Raw genomic sequence first — 12,687 nt, 5'->3', positions numbered from 1 at the left:
CCGATATGCGGTAAGTATCGGAACTCGGTATCGGAATTCCGATACCGCAATTATCGGCCGATACCCGTTACTTGCGGTATCGGAATGCTCAACACTACTAATGATAGTTACAACTTTCTGGTTTGGTGGGGAAGGAGTGTTCTGAAATAGTAGCAGTCAGAGGGTGTAGTTTACAGGAGATATCTGCATGGATGTGTGTTTATCCTACGGCCCAACAAACAGGCTCTCCATGCATGTGTTGTGACTGTCATACAGCCATGACACATGCAGCTGCGGCGCCGAACAGCTGATTATCGGGAGCGCTCCAGGTATCCAGGTTATAGATGCAGCTATTTGGTAAGCGCTATAGCTATTTGGATAAGCACTTATCCAAAGCTATTTGATCAACCCTATTAGAGTTATCTTATACACTTCAGTTCAATATCTCCCTGGAAGGAAGGAAGCAGATCAGCGAGCATTTAGGAGCACAGCAAGGTGCAAGACCGCAGCATCTCCAACTTCAGGGGTAGTCTGGGTTACAGGGATAGTCTAGAGTCCTCCAAGCTTGAGGGACAGGGAAAGAGCCAATTGCCCAGTGAAATCCAGTGACAGCATTGTGACATTATCATATCATCAGTCTTTACCTTTTTGGATCAACTGTGGATACTGTGGTTGCTCAGGCAGGGCAGTTACAAACAGCGTAGGTGGTGGCAGACTTGCATGCAGTTGCCTTGAAGCATTCATGGACTCGGGGCTTAGGGTCTGCTGCCTCCAACCCCTGTTGGAACCCAAGTTAGCTTAAGGATATGTTTGTGGTTTTTAGGGAGATTTTAGGTTACATCTCTATTCCTCAGGTACTGAGGAATAGCAGGTGGGGATTGTATTTTCTCTTCTCCAGGGTAACCCCCAAGCCGATTACCAATTGTTTCAAATGGTGGAGGGAATGTTAAATGCTCTGTGTCTAATTTATGATGACCCTAACCATGTTTCTCTGGCTGAAAATCAGCTGGTATTTTCACACGCTCAAGAGTTCATCTGAGTTCAGGCTGAGAGGGAGTGCAGCTTCAGTGACGTCACTGCTAGTCACTGAAGCTCCACTCCCAGCATTTCATTCATTCCCCAGTAGGTTACAGCCGGGTTGGTGGCATTAGCACCGCTCCCGTTTGTAAACTATATATCCCCCAGATATGGATTACGCCATGGGACTGACTGTACGCTGGACCAGTATGGGTATATTGTTGGTTTTTTATTTTTTATTTTTTTTCCAGGAGATCGAGAGCTTCACATGGATTATCAATAACAATAAAATGGTAAAACTGTGTTTAGTGTTTTATTTCATTAAAAGACTTTTCTGCATGTGAGTGTTTATTTGACCCTTTACAAACTTTAGGATTAGTAATGGATAAGTGTCTTATTGACACCTCTCAATTACTAAGCCGGCTTAATGTCACCTTACATTACAAAGGTGAAATTAACCGTGTTAGGACTGGCGGAACACACCAAATAATAATTAGAGAGAATATGAGGTGTGTTCGCAGTCTGGAGTCCACTGTGCAGAAAGGACACCTGCTGCTCGGTAATGGTGGACTAGATGGCAGTATAATGGGAATACACACACGGGTTAAATTCACCCGGTATGAAGGAAGCGAACCCTATTGCGTCACAGGGCCGCCATACCGCACAGAGAGGGCAAGTAAAGAGACACAGAACTCTGTCCCAAGACACGAGGAAAGAGTTCCTTTAGACCTCTTATGCTCGACACCGCTACTGTGGTGTCAGGGATAGAACTGAACTAATAATTAATCGCACAAGAGTGCGTACAATGCCGCTCTTGTGGACGCCACTAACCACCCTAACCAGGGCCAGGAAAGTGCACTAAGCACACGGCGCCGCACTGGCGGTCGCTGCTGAGACACGCTGAATTGTGTGTTGGATGTGCATAGTAGCACTGTCTCGCACTAAGTAGCTTCCACCATTCGCGAGCAGGCAACAACATTAGGGATGGGAATGATTCGGAGCTTTCATCCATCGACAGGCATTAATCCACACACACGTAAATTAATAAGTTTACACTAGACTATCTGTCTATGAATATATATATATATATATATATATATATATATATATATATATATATATATATACTAGATGGTGGCCCGATTCTAATGCATCGGGTATTCTAGAATATGCATGTCCACATAGTATATTGCCCAGCCACGTAGTATATTGCCCAGTCACGTAGTATATTGCCCAGCCACGTAGTAAATTGCCCAGTCACGTAGTATATTGCCCAGCCACATAGTATATTGCCCAGTCATGTAGTATATTGCCCAGCCACGTAGTATATGGCCCAGCCACATAGTATATTGCCCAGCCACATAGTATATTGCCCAGTCAGGTAGTATATTGCCCAGTCACGTAGTATATTGCCCAGTCACGTAGTATATTGCCCAGTCACGTAGTATATTGCCCAGCCACGTATTATATTGCCCAGCCATGTAGTATATTGCCCAGCTATGTAGTATATTGCCCAGTCACGTAGTATATTGCCCAGCCATGTAGTATATTGCCCAGTCACGTAGTATATTGCCCAGTCACGTAGTATATTGCCCAGCCATGTAGTATATTGCCCAGCCATGTAGTATATTGCACAGCAATGGAGTATACAGCACAGAGCCACGTAGTATACAGACTTAAAATAAAAAATAAACATATACTCACCTTCTGAAGGCCCCTTGTGCGGTGCACGCGGCAGCTTCCGGTCCCAGGGTTGGTATGAGTGCAGAACCTGTGATGACGTCGCGGTCACATGACTGTGACATCATGGCAGGTCTTTCTCGCAGGACCTGTGATGACGTCATGGTCACATGACTGTGACATCATGGCAGGTCCTTGTCGCATACCATCCTTGGCAGCGGAACCTGCCGCTTGCATGGAGCGGTCACCGGAGCGTCGCGAGGAGCGGGAAAGGCGGCAGAAGGTGAGTATATAATGATTTTTTATTTTTTTTTATTATTTTTAACATTAGCTATTTTTACTATTGATGCTGCATAGGCAGCATCAATAGTAAAAATTTGGTCACACAGGATTAATAGCAGCGTTAATGGAGTGCGTTACACCACGGCATAACGCGGTCCATTAGCGCTGCCATTAACCCTGTGTGAGCGGTGAGTGGAGAGGATTATGGAGCGGGCACTGACTGCAGGGAGGAAAGAGCGGCCATTGCCCGGACTGTGCCCGTCGCTGATTGGTCGTGGCAATGGTCGTGGACGTTTGCCACGACCAATCAGCGACTTGGATTCCATGACAGACAGAAGCCGCGACCAATGAATATCTGGGACAGACATACAGACGGAAGTACCCCTTAGACAAATAAATATATATGTGTGTGTGTGTGTCACTGACATATATACATATATATACACCTATACTATGTATATATTTATTCTATTCTAACCTATTCTATTCTATACTGTCCATGGCAGATCATTTGCCGGCTTTTAATCTATCTATATATATATACCGTATATGTTTTGAAGATCATTTGGTATTAAAATGATGTTTACAGTTGTGTATTATAATGTGACTTTAACATGAGCTTTTACATAGAGAGAACTGCTGTATGTAAAAGCTCATGTTAAAATCGCATTGCATACGGATGCCATATGGATGTCACACTGTTACTAGATGCGAGGAAATTGCATCCTCGCAATGCAAACTGATTACATACGGATCACTTTTCAGGAACATTTATGTGATTCTCGGCCGTCAAAATCGGACCGATTTATTTTTTACGGTAAGTGTGAGTCCAGCCTTACAGTGACTCACAAGCAACCTCTGCATGCTTATTGGCTGCATAACTGGTGCCAAAGATGCTGGGCAGGGGATTTGACCTTGAATTGGAGCACCGCCCATTGCTTGCCAAGTAATGAGCACTTCCCAGCACCATGATACTCGAGTAATAACCGATTATCACTGAGCACATTTGCTCATCCCTAAAAGCCAACTGTACAATACCCAGTTATTATTTAACTACTGGGTCTAATTGCCCAGGCTTTTTTTCATAACATAATGATCATTGCACACATTATAGCTGACTTAAGAGAAGGTGGAAGCAGCAATAAACCACTTGTGTTTTCTCCTCAGGAAAAAACAGAATGATATACATAATAGAAAACTGCAGCTCATCATACCCACCTGAAGATACTGCTGGCAAGATTACGGCCGGGATCACACATGCGAGAAACACGGCCGAGTCTCTCATGTTAATACCCGGCATTGTCTCCGGCTCTCAGGAGTGGAGCGTCAGGCCGCATAGCAATAAATACAGATGCACGCTCTGCTCCCGAGTGCTGGGTGCAGTGTCGGGTATTAACATGGAGACTCGGCCGTGTTTCTTGCATATGTGATCCCGGTCTAAGGGTATGTGCACATGCTTGCGGATTACTCTGCTGATTTTTCCTGACTGATTGTGGTAAATCTGCAGGTAAACTGCACTGGGGATTTCCTGCGGAATTATCGTGAATTTACCGCAATTTTTTTGCAGGTTTTGTGCGGATTCCACCTGCGGTTTTACACCTGCAGATTCCTATTATGGAGCAGGTGTAAACCGCTGCGGAATCAACACAAAGAATTGACATGCTGCGGAATAAACAATGCTACGTTTCCGCAGCATGTGCACTGCGGATTTTGTTTTCCATAGGTTTACATGGTTCTGTAAACTCATGGAAAACTGCTGCGAATCCGCAGCAAAATCCGCAGCGTGTGCACATACCCTAAGGGTATATTAGAAAGGCAATCTGAATGGCATGGTGCAGTTTTAGCTCTGCATGTCAGTGATGTGCTTATTTTGCACAGTGCTGTGCTGATGATAGGAGGATACATTAGATTGGTGTGGTAGTGGTGGCAATTACAACAATCATCAGACCACTTGAGAAAGCAATGCAGAATTCCAAGACCAAGCCTGTTGCATCCAAGATGATTGGAATCAATGGTTCTACCACTTTTTCGCTCATATACCTTTAAATCTGCTCTTTACAAAAGCTGAATCACATGAGAAAGATTTGTAAAGATTATTTTTAATGTTTAGAGATAATTTTCATGTAGATGAGAATTAGGAAGTATAGAAAGAAGAGCATCCATTACATATGTGCATTTCTTAAAGGGAACCTGTCACCCCCCCCCAGGCTTTTTTAACTAAAAGAGCCACCTTGTGCAGCAGTAATGCTGCATTCTGACAAGGTGGCTCTTTTAGTTCTGGGTGCTGTAACTGCCAAAATAATCAGTTTTATAATTTGTCCTAAATACCTTTTCTTCAGTCAAGGAGGCAAGGAGCGGACTGCGCCTGTGCGGCCGCCCTGCCTGTGAATCCTAGCCCCGCAATGTGAATAAATCAGAAGACACTGCGGGGCTGGGATTCACAGGCAGGGCGGCCGCACAGGCACAGTCTGCTAGACTGCATATGAGGACGGACTGGCAGCGCTCACTGCGCCTGCCCAAGGCAGGAGAAAAGAGCACAGGCGCCGGCCGATTTCAAAACAGCGGTGAGGAGGTGGCGCCCGGCGCCAAGGAGATTTGAGTGACGGCTGTGTGGTATCTGCAGCAGGAGGGAAAGGCCTGCCTCCTTGACTGAAGAAAGGTATTTAGGACAAATTATAAAACTGATTAGTTCTGCAGTTACAGCACCAATAACTAAAAGAGCCACATTGTCAGAATGCAGCATTACTGCTGCACAAGGTGGCTCTTTTAGTTAAAAACGCCTGGGGGGGGTGACAGGTTCCCTTTAAACCCTCCAGATCATATATTTTTGTATGAAAATGACTCAATGTGTCTGACTTCAAAGCAGCAGGGGAGTATTAAATATTATTTGTGCTTATTTATATTTTTAGAGCAACCTGGTCAGTCAGATGCCACTAACCCACCACCAGGTGAAAAGGAAGGTAAGTTGTTTATCTCATTTTAACATTTGCATTAATAAATAAACCAACATTTATCAAATCATACCCATTTAGGAAATGCCAATTATATAGTTTCATGAAAACTAGGGTAACTTAACATAAAAAAAATGTTTTTACAATGTCAGTTATTCCAATATTCTGAATATAAAGTGTCCAATATAAGCCAAGAATAAAGTTTGGTCTATGAGTAACCAGTAGAATGAATAGGATGACTGTATAAACCCTAGTTTGCAGTTCTCCAGAAATGTAAACAAATTGCGAGTAGTGTTGAGTGAGTGTGCTCGTTACTCAGGTTCTCCGAGCATGCTCGGTTGATCCACGAGTGTTTTTTGCTTGCTCATAGATTATGTTTGTGTCTCTGCAGCTTTTAAACAGCCTAACACATGCAGGGATTACCTATTTGTTATGTATTTCCCACATGTATTTCCCACATGTATTCAAGCTGTCTAGGAGCCCAAATCATGCAGCTGCGGAGACACATACATAATCTACGAGCACGCAAAAAATACTAAGAGAACAGCTGAGCATGGTTGGAAAGCTCAAGTAACGAGCACACTCGCTCATCACTAATTGTGAGTCAATACAATAGGGTAAAAAAGTAGTTACTGGTACTAGTTCACACACCGCTGAAGATTTAGAGAGTAGGTGGGCTTCTACATAATGCTACTCAGTAGAGTTGAGCGACTTTTACTTTTTTCGGATCGAGTCGGGTTTTGCGAAACCCGACTTTGTCAAAAGTTGGGTAGGGTGAAATCGGCCGATTATTGCGAAGTCGGGGGCCGACTGAAACACGAAACCCAATGCAAGTCAATGGGGAATCAAAGTCGGCAGTGAGTGGAGGACAGGAAAACACCTACAGTGCCCATTTTAATGCCAAAAACATCAATTCTTATTACTTAAGCTTGTCAATCTTAATTTACTTTATAATAATAGCTTGGCATTGAAAACTGGGGGTCATTTGGCTAAAGTTGTGGGGGGGTAGGGCTGGCTCAAGATTTTCGTGGGCCCAGGAAACTCAAAATATGTCACGGCGGTGGAGCAGGGAGAAGTAAGTATTTCAACTTTGCAAGTGCTGTGATCCTGAGCAAGCAGGGGGGGGGCACTCATTGGCACTGGCACAGGGCCCCTCATAGTACGGCGGTGTGTTTGACGGCGGGTGGCGCCTCCCACTGGCAGAGACACTTTTGCATATGGATCGCCCCCAGAGTAAAGCAATGGGGTACTCGGTACCGCGTCCTGCGATTCAGGGAATATCACGGTGGCTGACCCAGTCCGTGGCCCTCAGGGGCGTCCAGTAAAAGAGTTTATGTATGGGCAAGGTGCAATAAAGAATGAGGAGACAGGTTTGCAGTCTTTTACCTTGTTTACTGAAGACTTCAGATGGTATCCTCAGCCCGGAGCGCCAGATGACAGGGCAGAGTCCGGTCAGTCTGAAGGCAATTCCAGAGTCCCCCTATCCAGGTGGAAATCAGTGGCCTTCCTACTAGTTCCTGAGTGTTGTAGTACCTCCCTGCTGAGCTTCTCGGTAAGGTCCTCACAACTCTTGTAGATGTTCTTGGTGTTATGTCTTCCTCTCTCTCTGTCCCCCAGATGGTGTGGATAGGATGAACCCATATGACTAATTGCCTGAGGCTTATTTATAGGGAGCCTAGGGATGCCCCGACCCCCACAGTTGCCACTGAGTCTTTTTAGGTATTAAGGTCGGACAAACAACTTGGAATTGACTGTCCTGCCGGTCTCTGGAGCAAGGCTTAGAGACAGTTGCCCCCTCGGTGTTCCTAGCTATGGGCCAGAAAGGAGCAGGTTGTTCCTGGCTGATCTCCCTCTGATATTCCTCTCCTGTGATCTGCTTTCTTGCACACTCTCTGCTGTATGTCCACCTTTTAGTCCTTTTCCCAGGAGTTGCAGCACTTCAGGCCAGCAGAGCTCCTCTCGTACTGGCTGCCTGACAGGAACTGAACTCCTTTTCCTCCAGATCAGGATGTAAATAGGGGAGTTCACCCTAAACAGGCTTAGAGCTCCCCCTTCTGGTCTGGAGTGTGAACATGTTGCATGTGTGTGATACCTGAATGTGGTTGTCTTTCATTGCCTTCAGACATGACATCACTTCTCCCCTGAAAGGATAATGACATCACTGTGACGACCAGGACACTGGGGCGCCGCACTCCACCCCTGTTAAATCCAGTACTCCGGGACTGGGAAAAGAACAACAACAATACATATTAGCAAAAGACATACAATTTTGAAATGCTATGAACAACTTATACAAATGTAGTGCTGTGGGAGGTGAGGACACTTGAACGTTGCAAAAGTCTCTGTCATGCACAGTTCATGACTCCCAGTTCAGTGCGTGCAAACTTGAAACAGCAGGGATCCCGGGTAAACAAAGGGATCCCTTTTAAAAGCATAATGAAAATTTTGGAGCAATTCACTGTCCATTACTCCATTGTCCATTTTAAATCTGTAACAAAGATATATATACACAAACATTTTCAACCAAACAGCAGCAACCGTTAATATTTCCAAGTTTTGTAGCGAATTGGGGTCTGATTTTTAGTGCTACGTGTAGACCTCCGCAATGCAGGGGTTGCTAGTGACATAACAGGGTCCGCTGTGCTCGCTATCGCTGGTGTGGTGCACTGTCTTCTGGCTACACTTCTAGTGAGTCTAGGTAGCACTGGTATGCTGGAGCTCACAGGACTGCTGCTACTAATTGTGGGCCTGGCAGATTCACCGACGGCAGAGGGAGGACTTGCTGATTCAACTGTTGGCATGGCATCCTCTGTTGGAGTCTGCTGTGGTTGAGTTACAGCCGTGATTGCGTCGGCTATGGGAATCTGTTGGTGCAGAGTCTCTTTTGGCTCCAGATGATCTGGCCTCAAATTTGGTTCTGGCGGCTTCGGCTGACGAAACGTTAAAACAGGCACCACGATGGCCTGATTTATTTGAGTCCAAGACTGGGGAAAATCGCCAAGAACAGTGTGTATCATCTTCTCTTCTACGGGTGGATATGTTCCTGGATCTGTTTCCCTATCTCTCAACTTATCAGGGCATATTTTGAGGTGGTCTCTGGATATGGCTGTCGAAGTTTCTCCTCCATCTTTGCTGATGAGACAGAACTTCGTATTGTCAAAGTCGGATGGCAGGATGGTATATGGTTCCGCTTCCCATTGGTCGTCAAGTTTGTGTAGTCTCCTCTTCCGTTTGAGTACTTGTTCACCTGGCGACAAGGGAATTGCAGGAGCATGCTGGTTGTAGTCCCTTTCTTGTTTTTGTCTGGCTTGGGCTAGACATCTTTCCATGCATTCCTGTACTTTGCAGTACCTTTGCTGCCTTTCTGTATCCCAATCTGCATCTGGCGAGGTATCTTCTGGGATTAGGACCCCCATATCTAGATCAACAGGTAACATGCTGGATCTTCCTCTCATCAGGTATGCTGGGGTACAGTTGGTGGAATTCACTGGGATGTGGTTGTACATGTCTACCAAGTCGGGCAACTTTGCTGGCCATAAGTTCCGTTCTTCCACAGGCAAAGTCATCAGTAAGTCAATTACCACTTGGTTCATCTTTTCACACATCCCATTGGTTTGGGGGTGATACGGTGTCGTTCTGATCTTTTTACACCCGTATAAGTTGCAGAATTCCTGGAACACTTCTGCTTCAAAGGCTGGCCCTTGATCAGTCAGTACCTTTTCCGGGTACCCGTGTGGTCTGCAGAAGTGCTGCTGGAAGGCTTTGGCTGCTGTCCTTGCTGTCAGATCTTTGACAGGCACAACTACCAGAAATCTAGAGTTAGTGATCTACGATGGTGAGGGCGTAGACGTAGCCTGACCGGCTGGGTGTTAGCTTCACATGATCTAGCGCGACCAGTTCGAGCGGTTGTCTGGTGATGATGGGCTGTAGTGGAGCCCTTTGGCTGTCACGGTCCTTCCTGCGTAGGCTACATGGGCCACACTCTCGGCACCACTTTTCGATGGCTTTCTTCATGGCAATCCAGTAGAACCTTCCACGAAGCAGACTCTCCAACTTCCTCCATCCGAAGTATCCTGCTCCATCGTGGTACACTTCCAGAACCATTGGCGCATCTTGCTTTGGGACTACTATCTGCCATACCAACTCATGGGTGTGTGGGTCGATGCTTCTTCGGCACAGCTTACCATCGTAAATAAACAGCTTCCACAGCTGTTGCATCTCCTGTGGATCCTCCGGGCCAGGGTGTGATCCTGCCTGTGTCAGGAGCTCTTTCACCCGACGGACCGCGGGGTCACTGTCCTGAGTCTCTGCCCATCCATGGTGAGGCAGGGGATTCAGCGTGGCGTCCTGCCTGTTCCTGCGCCCGTTCCTCACATGATGGGAATACTGAGTGGCCTTGGGGCGATGGAAAGCTGGCAACTCTATTTCTTTGAGTGCTTCGGAGTCCTCTCCCATTTCTGTCAAGTTGGGCATCCTGGACAACGCATCGGCATTTGCATTCTTGTGCCCTGCCCGGTACTTGATGGTGAAATCATAATTGGACAACCGGGCCATCCACCGCTGCTCCAGGGCACCAAGTTTCGCTGTGTCCAAGTGTGTCAGTGGATTGTTGTCCGTGAAGACGGTGAATTTTGCTGAGGCCAGGTAATGCTTGAACCCCTCAGTCACTGCCCAAACAATGGCAAGGAACTCCAGCTTAAAGGAATTGTAGTTGTCAGGGTTCCTTTCAGTGGGACGAAGTTTCCTGCTGGCGTAGGCAATTACCCTCTCTTTGCCTTTCTGGACCTGGGACAATACGGCTCCCAGTCCCATGTTGCTGGCATCCGTATACAGCACAAACGGTTGATCATATTCATGGTAGGCCAGCACCTCTTCTCCCGTCAGCGCCAACTTCAAACAAGTGAAGGATCCTTCCAGGCCGTCATTCCAGTCAAATGAGGTATTCTTACCCTTGGTTTTCTTGGATTGGCCCACCAACAGGTCTTGCAATGGCGCGGCTTTCTTGATGAAGTCTTTGATAAACCTCCTGTAGTAGCCTACCAACCCGAGGAACTGCCAGACTTCATGGAGGTTGCTGGGCTTCGGCCAGTCTCTGATCACAGTGACCTTGTCAGGGTCTGGGGCCACCCCTTCAGCACTCACTACATGGCCCAGGTACTGCACTTTAGGCTTTAACAGATAGCATTTGGATGGTTTTACCTTTAGGCCAAAGTTGGACAGGGCTTCGAACACCTCGGCCAGGTGCTTCAGATGGTCCTCATAAGTCTTGGAGAAGACAATGACATCGTCCAGATATAGCAACACGGTTTCAAAGTTCTTGTGTCCAAGACAGCACTCCATCATCCTCTGGAACGTTCCTGGGGCGTTGCACAGTCCGAATGGCATGTAGTTGAATTCACAGAGACCCATCGGTGTGGTGAAGGCCATCTTTTCCTTGTCCGCCTCTGATACGGGAACCTGCCAGCACCCTCTGGTGAGATCCAAGGTAGAGAAGTAGTTAGCAGATATTAAAGCAGCCAAGGACTCTTCTATTCTGGGCAGTGGGTATGCATCTTTATGTGTAATGTGGTTTATCTGCCTATAATCAACACACATCCTCATCGTGCCATCCTTTTTCCTGACGAGGACTAATGGAGCTGCCCAGGGGCTACAACTGTCTCTCAGCCTCCTTCATCTCTCTCAACATGTCTTTGGCACACTGATAATGAGCTGGGGGTACAGGACGGTATCTCTCTTTAATGGGTGGATGATCTCCCGTGGGGATATGATGTTGAATCCCTTTTACCTGCCCCAAATCTAGGGGGTGCTTGCTGAATACTCATGAACCACTCTGTAACCCCTTGTTTCTGGTGTGATGGGGTAGTCAGTGCCCATATGCAATTTCTGACACCAATCTTCCGTTTGCCCTGCAGAGCCATTGTCCTCCGCCTGGTTGGACGGGACCAAGGGTTCTGGTGCCTGTATCACATTATTATCAACAGCAAACAATTTGGCAAGTGTGACATATTTGTTTATGTGGACCTCTTCCTCTCCACAGTTAAGGACACATACAGGCACCCTCCCATTGCGGACTTCAACCACCCCTCTAGCTGTCAGGAGGGTGGGCCTACTATCTGAATACACAGGTTCTACCAGGGCCTGGTAGTCTTTACCTCTGAGGCCTATTGCTGCCCGACACCATATTAACATTTCACTCCTGGGGGGTATTGCAATGGGGATTGAATCACTCACTGTCACGCAGCCAATTTCTCCATCAGTCAGTTCTACCTGCTGTCTCTGCATCAGAGCTCTGATTTCTTTCTGCAGGGCACGTTGTTCACTTTAACCAGCTGTTTCTGCCACCTGCTGTAACAAGACAATAACCTCTGCAAGACAATTTTCTATGACATTAGTACCAATGGTCATCATGGTGAATCATACATTCACGTTGGTCAATATCAACAATTACAATTCCTTGGGCTTTCAATTCTACCCGCCCCACTTTAATGGTGACCTCTTTGTACCCCACTTGTGCCAATCGCTGACCGTTACTGGCTATTATGGTGAAATCATCATCAGGCCACGAGTAATGTTGGTGTCCTCCCAATAACATTTATAAAGGATGTAAGGCATATTTGTCACCTGCGAACCGGTGTCCAACAGAGCGTTCATGACAATACCGTCAATCACAATGGGGAGAACAGGTCTTCCTCCAATGTACTTGGCTCTCCAGTTTTGCGGGCCTGGCCGTCCTACTCCTGGGGGTTGGCCCTCTGCCCCAGGGGTTGCTTGTTTAAAT

General features: G+C 46.6%; 1 protein-coding gene across 2 annotated transcripts in view; it reads left to right on the top strand.

Annotated features, from left to right (window-relative positions):
* Window positions 1–12,687, top strand: part of CFH (complement factor H) — a 919,877-nt gene that overhangs the window by 481,174 nt on the left and 426,016 nt on the right. For both annotated transcript variants that reach the window (XM_077276558.1, XM_077276556.1), the window contains exon 14: window positions 5,868–5,918. In XM_077276558.1, the coding sequence (XP_077132673.1) occupies window positions 5,868–5,918 (51 nt within the window). The remainder of the gene's footprint in view (window positions 1–5,867; window positions 5,919–12,687) is intronic.

The sequence above is a fragment of the Ranitomeya variabilis genome, chromosome 8 (genome assembly GCF_051348905.1).
Source record: "Ranitomeya variabilis isolate aRanVar5 chromosome 8, aRanVar5.hap1, whole genome shotgun sequence".
Classification (NCBI taxonomy): domain Eukaryota; kingdom Metazoa; phylum Chordata; class Amphibia; order Anura; family Dendrobatidae; genus Ranitomeya; species Ranitomeya variabilis.
This window is presented reverse-complemented; position numbering and strand designations above follow the sequence as displayed.